Below are 13,389 nucleotides of genomic sequence, written 5' to 3' on the forward strand. Positions count from 1 at the left end.
TTTGAATGGCCTCCTCTCCCCAAATTCTAATAACAGCCTGGACATTGTGTTTGTCCAATAGCCGTTTCTTGCAGTTCCTTTAGACTATTGGTTGTCATTGTCCATATCCAGATGTAGTATTAAATTGTTACTGTTATAGTGTTATTGTGATGTGACGTCACATCTGCTCGACCAATTATGACTGACAACACTGCGGTCAACACCTAAAGGAACCTGGGGCCGTATTCACAAACATTCTGAGAACACTCTCAGAGAGCTCCTTACTTAGCCTGAACATTTTTAGTAGGGAGTGCTAGCTTAGGAGTGATTAAGGAAATACGTATAATTTCACAAATAAACATGGAACTTCTGTCAAACGTTTTGGAATAACTGTGTATTTGTGTAGAGAATGGTATAACATTAATTTTTTTATTGCTATTCACAATGTCTAGATTGGAGTTGACAGAAAGCTAGCCAGCTAGCTAACGTTACCGTCGTCAGGTTGCTTGTTAGCTAGGTAGCAAGCTCACACTATCTGGCATCTGTCATCTGTCCTGTTCTGCAAAACTGTCGGATTTTTCACATTATGATAACACGCCAGCTAGTATAACTATACTGCCTCGCAATGTTAGCTGGTTAGCTAGCTAGCTAGCTAGCAGAAGTCCCCTTTTGAATGAAGCATGATGAATACAGCAAACGCGATCGGTAGGATGAACTCAACTGGAGACTCAATTGTAGATGCCAGTTTGGAAATGTAGATGGCTCGTGGCTTCCTGTTTAAAATAGTTATGTATGTGTGAACGTAACCTACACGGTGACGTAATGAGTTGTGTCCCAATTCCTAGGGAAAGATTTCAAACCCTACCCCTCGTTGTTTCATTTTGAGGGCCAAGGGGAAGTGGGCAAGGGCTAGGGGTAGGGCCAAGGGCTAAGGGGCAGTGGACAGGGGGGGGGGGTATTGGGATTGGGCCTTAGTGAGGAGGTGTGGTTGACCCTGTAGCTAGGTATGATGCATTCTTTTAACAAATGTGATTGGTTGTCACAGACATGACCTTTTATGGGCCTGCAATGTGTGAACACCCAGTGGAAATAAAATGAACTGTGTCACAATATGAGTTGAAAGTGTTATCATTGTTAGTGTGATTACTCTAGTGATGCTTGAGACAGACCCAAGTCATCACTGCTGCAGTGTTGCATTTTTCCATTTTTCCAAATATCTTAGTTTTGTGATCATTTTATTTCTGGCATTATACCATTATTGCATTGAGTGGGAAATATGTGGGTACCCTAATAAGACTGACCACCAACATTACCCCTGCACAATCTAATCTGTAGCATTTCATTAACTTATTGTCATCCAGCGTTCGGAGAATATTTCTCCAACCTCTTTGCGTCTCCACCGTTTTCTCCACTGCTAAAGAAACTCTTAACCCTTTTAAAAGTCCTCCTCCCTGCTCTGAACAGTGTTTCACCTTAGGAGCTCTCTTACAGGCTAAGACGTTCTGTGAATACTTTTATCTTTACCAGAACTTAGTCTTAACTTTAAGGGGAAATTCTGGTAAAAACTCATTACTCTATGAGAATATGGCCCCTGGAATTTATCCCCTTATTCAGCTTCAGGAATTTGTGGGGAGAACAGTGGAAACAGAGGCAGAAGCTGTGACAGTGGCTAAATGTTAAATTTAATTATGTTGAGTTCCTGCAGTGGAAAAGGCAGTCATTGCAGACCCACTGTGTTCTACTGTGACTCTTTTATTGTTTCTATTTGTATTTATTTATATTGCTTTTGTCTGGCCTTACTGTTTGGCTTTCTGTTGCTATATTGGCTTCTAAGTATCCTGCTTTTGCTTTGTCTGTTTGTAAACCCTTTGTTGTTAAACCATTAAAAGTATGCTGAATTAGCTATTAGAAGTTTCTGTTTGCAGTGTACCATGGATCACTTTGATATTGAAGGAAACTTCAAAGTATGATGATTGTCAGGCTGGAGTCTTTTCTTTTCTATGATTTCTAAGAAGATTTATGGACATTCATTCAGAGATAAGAAATATGTCACTCTGTGAATCTTGTCTGTGTGTTTGCATATTTAATAGGAGGAGTTCCATGTTCGACGTAAATTGCAGCAATCAGGTGCAAGGTCTTAAAGGAATACTTCACCCCCTGAATGACCATTTGTGTATCAATTTCTTACCCCATGTTATGTTGAATTTCTGGAAAAATGCATACCTCCACTTTAAACAAAGAATCCAAAAAAAGGAGAAAGTTCTTGAAAAATTGAAGTCATAGGGGTCCATGTTTAACAAGTGCAAAACTATTCCAAAACATCCATTTACAAACTCTAACAAAACTCTTTCTCACAAAAGTAATATGCTCAGTACTTCCCAAACAGACAGTCCTTTCTAATGGGGAACTGAATGTTAAGTAAAATTTATCTAAGTTCTTTTTAAAGCCAGACTCCATTGACAAAAACAGTAATTTTACCTCCCTGAACACAGGAGCTGCTGTTTGACCACAGCCTCAATTAGGCCTGTCACGATAACAAATTTTGCTGGACGATTAATTGCATCAGAAATTGTTGCGATAAACAATAATACTGCGTAATATTGTGCTTTTAAGACCGTTTTTATTATTGTTGTAATTTTGCTGTTTTAGAGCATTTTTTAAACTTATATAATGATAATAAAGGCATAATGATGCATGTACACCCTTTTAAAGAGAAATAAATATTTATTTAACAAGAATATTTAGGAGTGCAAAAAAGGACATTTAATTATCCGAAATAACACGTAAAAATATCTAAATAAATACAAAAAAATAGACTCTCAGTCTCTCACTCTCAGGTGTGCAGGTAAGTTGGTTGTATTCGCTTTTTTTCTTGAGATGATGTTAGAACAAACCCGACACAATGGCTCATCCAAATTACTGGGCTGCCCTCTGTCATTTGGTTTAAATCCAAAATACTCCCACACAGGGGCCGTGGCATTTGGTTTAGGAACAAGTTCCCTGTCTTTCTCTTACGCTCAACTCTCTGTTTTTTTCTCCACCTCGTCCCCCCCTCACGAAGATCGCACTGTGTGTGTGTGTGTGTGTGTGTGTGTGTGTGTGTGTGTATGTGTGTGTGTGTGGCCCATAGCCCCGCCTCCCCCACAGAAACAAAGACACTCCATGACAAGAGCTTTCCCTCTGTTCATTACGCTAATGAACCAACTCACCTGGCTGCCAGACGATGCACGACAGTGAACACTCTTATCGTCTAGTCTCTTTGGTGGAGAGAGACGAGGAAAACAAACACGCATGAATATGGTTATCAATCACGGCTGGAAAAGTTACCGTCTCCCTTTAAATTTACCGTGCAATTAACCGACTTATCGCATATCGCGCCAGGCCTAGTCTCAATCAGTAGTTCGTTTGTGTTACTGTGTGACTTTGGTGTTTTAAAGGCTTAGTTTGGATTCTCCCAAGTCACACAATAACACAAACTAACTAACTGATTATGGCAGCGGTAGACCAGCAGCTCCTGTGTTCAGGGAGGTAAAATTACTGTTTTTGTCAATGGAGTCTGGCTGTGAGGAGAGCATAGATTACTTTTACTTTTCTGAAAGGGCTGGTTAGAAAATACTGAGCATACATCTGGATAATTGAGACTTGGATTAAACTACACAAGTTGTGTGAGAGTTTGTAAAAAGGATGTTTTGACATAGTGTTGCTGTTGTTAAATGTGGACCCCTATAATTTCAATTCATCAAGAATTGTCTCCCTTTTTGGATTCTTTATTTAGCAGAGCCATTAAATGAAAGATCTGAAATAGTAATTCAGTGTGAGGAAAACACTTCTATAACCAGTGGCCCCTCCCACTACTGCACTGGCTCATTGTTCTGCTTATATTTTGGGAAACAATAGAGATACAAAGTTTATTTAGCACTAATTCCATTTGAGGCAAATGGATCCTGATACTTGCTCCATTCTGAGAAAAGCACACCCTCCTCTCCAACTAGGAAATAAAGGCAGAGGGTTTTGCCAAGAGAGCAGGGGGAAACTTCCAGATCCATGTAAATCTGCCAGAGTCCAGAGAGACAGCAGGTTTTTTTTCTTCCCAAGGCCTTTGCTCTCACTTCTTGTACTGCCAGACACCCACACACTCTCACTGAAATCAAATTAAAAATGTCACAATCCAATCCACACAGTAACAGCAACCTCAGGAGCTCTATTGTCTCAATAATTCTGTCATTGTCCCTGGTAATCTGTCTGGGTATTGTCTGCATAAATCCATAATACACATGACAATAGAGTGCACGGTTGGCCATAGAAGACATACTGTTCATCCCTACAGGGATGACATGGGACATTTACTTGAAAGGTTAATCAATTTCTCAATCATCTCTGACATGCTATTCTCAGCCAGTGTGTCTTCTTTGGTTACTGGTAGTACTGGATGCTTTTAATGGGCTGTTCCCATTGGCCCATTGGCTTTCCTGGTGGAAGAACCTGATTACCATGCTGCAGTTGTAGTCAAATACTCACAGCTGGAGTAATTAGCCAGTTCTTTATCTCACATTCATTCCTCATTTGCATAATTTTGACACATCCTTCCCCCACAAAACTGCAAGCGGCAAATCCACACTTGTCTTCCACCCAGACATGGGAGATACTTTGTGTTTATCCACTCCTGTCCTCATTTTATGAAACTGTTTTAATTCACTCCCATTCTTCCCTCGGTGGCTCTGCTGCTTCGCCTGTGTCACATGTGTGTGCAGAAAGGAGAGAATCAGAGAGGGAGAGAGAGATAAAGGGACAATAGAGAGACGGAGAGAGAGCGAGTGAGCATGACAAAAATCAAAATGAGCCATCTCTCTCTCCTCTCCCTCTCTTAGTGACCGCCGCTCTCTGATTCTTTTCAGACATGACAACCTGCTGGGTGCTGATAACAGGATTAATAATGCTGAAAAATCCTAATCGGGGGGTATTAAAAATGGAATTCTTCCATTAAAATTACCACCATGTCAGTGGCAGCACACTCAGGTCTGCTGAGCAGGCTTTTCACAACACTAATGAATAACAGCTTAAGGGATTGGTGATGTATGTATATGTATCCTGTCAAATAATATGGATATGTCATCTCTGACATGCCTTCATTCAATAACCCAATTCTGTAGGATTAATTGAAATAAAGTCATATTGTAACGCTTTGGCTGAAACCTCTGACTCTCACATCCAAAATACACACACAACAGCATTAATAAAAATCAGCTTCTAAAGTGTATTGAAGGCTGAGATGTGTTTCTGAGGTGCTGTGTTTTGGCTCTTATTTAAAGAGCGCCTCAGTGTGCTGTTGCTCTGGGCAAACAGCGAGTCAAGACGATAGAAAATCAAACTGAGCATGTTGCTGCGGCCAGCAGAGGTCCGGCTGGGCTTACTGTCCCAACAGCATTCACATAATAACACAGGCTTGAACAAAAACAACCCCAGGTCGCTGCGTGCCGCCTTCTTTACAGAGAGAGGAGGATACTGTATGATCCAGTGGAGCAGAGGGAGCTCAAAAAAAGGAGAGAAATAAAAAAACAGAGGGAGTTAAAGCAAGAGGGGGAGACAAAGACAGAAGAAGAGAAACAGAGAGAGTTTCTGACTCTCAAGGTAACTAGATCAATTTAAGAAAGCAACATAGATCTTCTGCACATACAGAGATATTTTAATACTTTTACTGGATGTCATTACATTACTGATGAGTGCTTTAACAACTGCTATTTTTTCAGTTGACTTGCAACTTTATAAAAATCCAACCCGGTCTCACTCCAAAGTTGTCGAAATCCAGCGCTTGGGTAGTCTTTGCCTTGTGGCATCAGACACTGACAAAAAAAACTGTCTTAACGTTAGCATGATACACGGCCAGTCGTAGTTATAAGCCCCTTTTACACTGCCAGATCAGAATGTTGGGCCGTTTTACTGGCAAGCTGCGAGCGTTTAGACAAACAGAGGCGGATTGGCGAGTTGATCCGAGGTGCCCAATTTTCCGCCTCATAGGGTAGACATATTGGCAGAACCCTTTTAGTTTAAACAGACTGAGGCGCCCCTCCGCAACTGGAGGGGCTGTTGAAGACTTGGGGGAGGAGCTGTTGATGACGCCACACGTGCGAGCCACTGGCAGTGGATAAACAGGAAACAGCTGATAGCAGGAATTAGCAAGCAGCTAGTAGCAAGAGGGAAACGCAAACCTGACAGACACTGTAAAGATGAGCAACTGGGGAGACAAGGAATTGCGCAGCCTCCTTGCCCTCGCAAACGAAGAGGCCAATAACTGTCAGATGACAGGGATAGTGAGGAAAGGGCCGACTTACGAGAGAATCGCCAAAGGACTGACCAGCCGCAGCTTCCCTCCCACGTCACGGTTTACGTCACACGCTGAGCTACACGTTTTGTTACTTGCTCGCGCCCCCCATTGCCCCGAAAAAGGCACATTCTGTATAAACAAAAGTAGGCAGGCGGCATTTTGCCGCACTGCCCAATTTTGTTTTTATACTGCCAATGCTGAAAAAAGACTGATTGGGCTTTCCTACAAATTTGCACAATTCCTATCTAAAAAGGGCTATAGTTTAATAGCACCTGGCGGCATCAGGGGGAATTGCGGCAGGACAAGAATGAAAGTTAAAGCAGCAAAAGCCTGATTAGGGATGGCGGATGGGTCCAACAAGCACAGACTTTCACCCGGTAGAGCTGTGTGCACATCTGGTAAGATTGTAAAAACAAACCCTGTTCTGTTTTCCAAAATCCAACCATGTGCTTTTGCTGCCTAAACCCGACCATGTGCGTGTGTTGTTGAAGAGAAAAAAACATCAATTCACTGTGTTGTAGTGATGTAGTGCCTTTATTTTGAAGGAGACTGTATGTATATGTATAGTATAGTATATTTTTTGAAAGAAGACAATGCATGTAACGGGCAGAACTTCACACAGCATCCCAGAACGTCAGCAACTGACGCACCTAGACTACCTTATAAGTTGTATCTGGACGTGGAAAGTCCATGACCAAATGTCAACATGCGACAAGATCAGAGTGAGAATGTTTTGAAAAATCAACTACATTTATAGCAAACTTTTTCTGGAAAACCTCACAATTATCAGGAAAAATCATCAAATAATGTCATTAACTCTACTATACAATGTTATACTACACTACTTTATTGTATGTCGTCACCATGTTTCTTTTCTTAAACCTAACCACAGTAACTTGTTGCCTCAACCTAACCTATGTAAACTAAAAACATCATTTATGGAGTGCTGTCTTGTCAGAAATATTACAAACCACTGTATGGGGATAGGTTGAGTACATACTATACTGTTATATTCTGTACTAATATATACATTTCTATATTCAGTGACTTGTGCTGTGCTTTGGCTTCTATGTGTTAACAATTTGGCAGGTTGGCACCATTAATGAGAGAGTTACCCCAAATCAAAAATACATATTTTCCCACTTACCTGTAGTGCTGCTTATTAATCTATATTGTTTTGGAGTGAGTTGCAGAGTGTTGGAGATATCAGCTGTAGAGATGTCTGCCTTCTCTCCACTATAATGGAACTAGATGGCACTCAGCTTGTGGTGCTCAAAGCACCAAAAAAATACGAAAACTCAACAGCAATGTCTCTTTACAGAAATCATGAGCCACTTACAAAAGATAATCCACAGACCTTGATGTGACCAATTTCATATAGGATGCTTTCTTTTTAAGCAATTTCATGTGGGAATTATTTTCTTTCTACCAACCTACACTCTCAAAACATATCACAGCGCATAAGGAAGCGTGCAACTACTCATGGGTGAGCAGCTCATGCTTGTGACAGTGCGAGATGTAAACATTATAACTTCCTCCTCAGCTGAGCTGTAACGTTAGCTAGGTCAGTGGTGCTAGGTGAGCTAGCAGTTCGTGCTTCCTACAGTACAGTGATAAGGTGGTTGGGTGTAGTTGGACAGATGGAAAATAGCTACTTCATGAAACTGCTCACAATAAATTCTGTGGATTATGTTGACCGGGTCATGCTTTCTGGAAACAGACATTGCTGTTGAGTCTTTTACCTTCTTTGGTGCTTTGAGCACCACAAGTGCCATCTAGTTCCATTATATTGGAGAGAAGGCAGACATCTTTACAGCTGATATCTCCAACATTCAGCAACTCACACCAAAACAATCTAGACTGATAAATAGCACTACAGGTAAGAGGAAAATACGTATTTTTGATTTGGATTTTGAACTGTCCCTTTAAGAGTATGCCGTATTAGCAGTTTCTGTTTGCAATGTACCACCATGTGTGCACAACCACTACCACTGAATTACTTCAGATTACTAAAAAAGAATTATTCACAATGATTTCACAGACAATAATCTCCTCTGGAAGTTAAAGTCACACTGGATTCAAAAATATTTTTATCATACCTCTGTGTTTAGTTTCAACTGAGTTATAACTCAGAGAAGAAGTGCCAGTTTTGACGCTAACTGCGGCGATAGGGTGTGAACAGATTTGAAGTACCGTGATATCTTCCTTGAGCTGTGTGTCACAACCTTTAAGCAGCACCTCTAATATCGGACCTGTCAGCACAGACGGCTGGCGTTAAGAGCTACAGTAATGGGTGTGTTGTGTGTTACATACTGTCTTGCAGCTCCCAGAGCCGTGGAGGAAGGTTGCTGAAGTATTCGTGGTTCAGCGCTGCCTGGGCCGACAGCCGGTTCTTTGGGAAGCACTGGAGGAACCTGGAAGCCAACTCTTCAGCGTGGTCCACATAGCCCAACCTGACACACATGAACACACATTATCAGACAGAGCGACCACAGAAACATACATACAGTCTATACAGAGATACATTAACAGAAAGCAGGCAGTTGAAGTATTAAGGCCAGAGAAACCAACTACTTCTGTTTCATCCAAATGAAATATAGAGTTACCTTTCATACCATTCACTCATCCCTCTGAGAAAAAAACTCACTTTTTCTCCAATTCACAGAGCTGCTGACAACAAAAAACAAGCCTCTTAATTATGCTGAAGGTTTGCTGACTCAAGAGGAAAAACACTTCTTAGACACACACGTATGAAAATAGCACACACACACACACACACACACACATGCTTACACCTTTCTCCTTTGAGCTTGCCTTGCACATGGTGACTGGGTCACCGTGAGAAACAAAAGTGTTCATTAAAGCAGGAGCTAAGATGGAAGCAGACTTTATGGGTGAATGTGTGTGTGTCTGCGCGTGTGTGTGTATGAATGCGTGTCTGAGTGTGCGCCCGTACTGGGAGTCACTGAACTCCTGAACCAGCCCTACCTCGCAGCGCCGAGGGGAGAAAAGATTGAAAATAAACGAAGAGCAACAAATTCAGTCAGTAATTAGGCATCCACTGCATTAAATAAACATGATGTTATTCAGCGCAGCTTCGCTGGCCCGCCGCTCGCAGTATTCACAGTGCCTCTCATGTTCTGCAAGCTTCTCATGGTTGGCTCCCTAGTCAAGCACTCTGACAGCCACTCCCATGGCTCTCAATGGGGATCTCAACTCGACTTATCAGCAGAGAGACAGAGGGAGGATAAATCTCTGTTCAACTCATCAACGCCACTCAGTAAAGAGGCAGAGATAAAGTTAATGAAGTCCATCAGGGCCTGTTCTCGCCTCTTTCTCATACAGCTGGAACATTCTGTGTGACTCCACTGCAAAGTTTAAAGACAAACTATTCTTTGAGTGAAACTATACTAATGGAAGAAGGCCTCCTAGATTACTGGTTTAATGATATCGGGTTTTTAAGGTCAACGCTGCCAATGCTGGATCTTTAGTTGAAACATCTGTGATTTTAACTTCAAACAATTACAAAAAGTAGTGGATGGAAAAGTAGTTTTATAAGGAATGCGTACTTTTCATGTTCCTTTTTTAACATGCGCTTCTCCTCTTTACTTGAGTTTAGTTTTTAGCCAGTGATCAACTTTGTTTATGCATTTGTTACAATAAGTCTGCTCTAAATGTTGTCTCCTGACCATGATGCAATAATGACAGATTTTTTTAAAACCAAAATCTAAAAAGGACTACAATAACATGATGTGCAAGTGATGACAAGTGCCTGCTGTGCCTCCCAAAAAACCTCCAATGTCCACTTTAAAAGACTGTAGGCGCACATACTGTAGGTGAAAATGTAGTTAGTTAGCTAATGTTAGCCATGTTAATTTTTCATGTGTTGCCTAATGTTAATCTCTGATGTTATAATAAGGAAGAGGAGGGTAAAGAGGAAGACATGGAGAGAGTGGGAGTGTTCATTTCTCAATTGTATGGGCCCTGGGTCTTTAACAGGGGGCCTGTGACCCCCAGGGGTCCTCGAGTTACTGCAGGTGGGGGCACCAAATTATCCTTTGATAATTTAAATTATTATATTACACACCATAAAAAATATTGAAATGGAAAGTGAGTTTTACTTTGAGTACTTTATTAACCAGGTACTTTTTTACTTTTACTTGAATAGGTTTCTCAAATGGGGATTTTTACTTTTTTAAGTCATATTTTTAATGGGATTAATTGTACTACCACTTGAGTATTTTCAGTACTCTACCCACCACTGCATAAATGACGGTCTAATGATGGCCCTACAGGAAAGACAAGGAGGATTCATCTTCTGGCGACCATCAATATGGAGACCATTCAGTGCTTATATACATATGGACACTTCCTGGACAAATTGTTGGGTGGAAAGACAGGCAGATGGAGTTTACGTGACCTGGGAAGTACAAGACAGCCTGTGAAAACAGTTGTGTAATGCCTCCTGTGGCCCTGGAAGAGCTTTGTCTAGTCCCAAAAAATAACCCCTGATGAGGTCATGATGGTTATCTTAGCTCAGATTTTAATTAAAAGCTTGCATTTGTGGGCCTTCACATAGGTCGGGGGTGGGGCTAAAGAAAAGGGAATAAAGAGTCAAGGTCACTCAGAAATCTTGACACAGGCTTTGCTTTGTACTTTCTCTGCAGGCGTCTGGACAAACAGGTAGATATGTGTAGGTGTGAAATCCCCGACATGAGCATGTTCTTGATATGAGTGTTGATGTACAGTACTGTGGGTGCACATTCCTTTGTGCTATTGCTGTCAGCTGGGCCAAGTGAGTAAGTGCACATCTGCAGTGAGATCGATCGTATCTCCTAAAACTATCAAACAGCTCCAGGTAATGGCACATTCACAGCAGAGAACGCATTCCTCCTTCAGTGGTGCATGGCGAGTGCTTCTTCATGGTATTCAATCAGAAAACTACACCAAGACACTGGGAGAGGGGAGAAAGAGGAAACCACCTGTCTGTATTCTCCCCCCACCACAGCAGAAAGTGGCAGATCTGTGTCTTTGCTTGAGCAAAGCTGCAACCCAGAGCTGTTTTGTGTTTTTTGTCTGAAGACATCCTTTAAAGAGCTTTCAACATGTCTGACTCATTTGATGATGAGGGTGTTGTGAGAGTAACTTGGAAGTGTTTGGGCAAACAGGCCTTAGCATGCACCTGTCATAGTGGTCACAGTTTGTATACAGTAGTGCTCAACAGATTATTGGATTGTAGAACACTGACAGTATTAGTTCATATCTGCAGAAAGTCAATATTAAATACTTCCAATGTTCTCAAGTTTTGATGCAAACATTCTGCTTCTAGGTGTGACTATGACTAGTGATTGGTGACAGTGACAAATAAATCTTCAATGACTCTTTTTAGTGTCCGGCATGTCCCAGGTCTGGCTGTGGAACGTTTGAGTTTTCATGAATCCCTGACTTTTCCCATTCACCCATTCACTGTTTTCATAGGGTTCCGCTCACACTGGCTGCTAAGGTGAGTGAACAAGAAGCAATGCTAGCCAAAGCCAGTAGTGTCACCAGAAGTGTCACCTGGTGGTGGTTGTGACGCGTCTTTATCAGCTGATCTGTCAATCAGCCGATATTAGGGAGGCATGACCGTCCTGTCAAAAACTGACAGGACGGTCATGCCACCTGCTGTCCGTGACACTTCTGAGGAAGGCGGAAGTTTTTGCCGAACCATGTCAAGGTATGTAATATCCTAACATGTCTGAGATAAAAGAACAACTGAAGTCATTATCATAAACTAAAGACATAATGAACACCATCAAACCAGCCCCCTTTATGTTTGTGGATTGGACATAAGCCAAACTAAAAAAATCAAAGTACATGTCAAATAAAATTTCCCAAAAATAGTTTCTGTCATTTTAGGTAGTTCTTGTCACACTGATGTTTGATCAAGGGTTTATTTTTCTGATAAGTTTGGTTTTAATAGTTACTTGATGCTTTAAAAAGGGGGTTTGACGGCCTGATTAACAGCTGTGTGTCAATCAGTGTGCTCATCATCAAAGATGCTGCTTACTAGGGATAGACCGATATGGGTTTTTTAGGGACGATGCCGATACCAATTTTTTTCCATCACCCTTAGCCGATGACCGATTATGGACTGCCGATTTTCTTGAGCCAATATTTGGGGCCGATACTGCTTTTGCTCCCTCAATTTACATAAAAAAATGACACAATGATAACAAATATTACAGGTCTTAAGTTTAAAATAAGAAACATTTATTGAACAGTAAAAAATACTAAAACAAGATGGAAAGTTGAGTTAGAACAGGTAGAATATTATTATTATTATTACTGTACATTCAAATAAAAAAAAGAGTTCAGTGCTCTTAAATCTTCCAGTAATGTCTTTATAAAATAAACAAATATTTAAGCTGAAGTATAAATAAAACAACAACTACTGTACACAGTAGGATTCAACAGCTTTGTTCAACTTAACCACATACTTTCAAATGAAAAAACAGTGCCAGGGAAAAATAAATCCGCGAACCCACGCCCGTATCGGCCGATGCCGATACAAGTAAAAAACTCAAATATCGGGCCGATATATCGGCCGGCCGATGTATCGGTCTATCCTTACTGCTCACAGTTGGGTTGGACCAACACACCACTTCCCTTTTGCTAATTTGCAGACTCTAGCTCCATAAGCACAAGATGGCAGCTTCCATATGATTAATTATTATACAGTGGGAGGTATTGGTGCTGTATCCCCATTTTTATATTCAGTCTGGGGTGTGAACATATTTTTTAATACGCTGACAAATACAACTCAGGACTTAGAACTCTTTGGTGAAGGTTATAAATGTACAACACTGGCCTGATAAGCAGTAAACTGCATTGCTTTTCATGTTTTTTTCAATATGAAGGTGTCATGGTGTGTCTGAAGACCCACAATTACAAGAAAAGACTATCCTCTTCCTTTTTTACTCGCACCACCTATCAGGAAATGTGTCCTCCAAAAACCCGTCCCATTTGCCTCTCTGGATCTCACTGCTTTTCTTGGCAAGACAAACCCCACGTAGCATTTAAGCACTAGAATTGGCAAGGCGTCCTGT

General features: G+C 41.2%; 1 protein-coding gene across 3 annotated transcripts in view; it reads right to left on the bottom strand.

The window, feature by feature from the left end:
* The window catches only part of cdk14 (cyclin dependent kinase 14), a 289,130-nt gene that overhangs the window by 61,424 nt on the left and 214,317 nt on the right, over positions 1–13,389 (bottom strand). For all 3 annotated transcript variants that reach the window (XM_078171996.1, XM_033640450.2, XM_033640449.2), the window contains one exon: positions 8,615–8,754. In XM_078171996.1, coding sequence (XP_078028122.1) covers positions 8,615–8,754 — 140 coding nt within the window. The remainder of the gene's footprint in view (positions 1–8,614; positions 8,755–13,389) is intronic.

This window comes from Epinephelus lanceolatus, chromosome 10 (assembly GCF_041903045.1).
Source record: "Epinephelus lanceolatus isolate andai-2023 chromosome 10, ASM4190304v1, whole genome shotgun sequence".
NCBI classification, from domain to species: Eukaryota; Metazoa; Chordata; class Actinopteri; order Perciformes; family Serranidae; genus Epinephelus; species Epinephelus lanceolatus.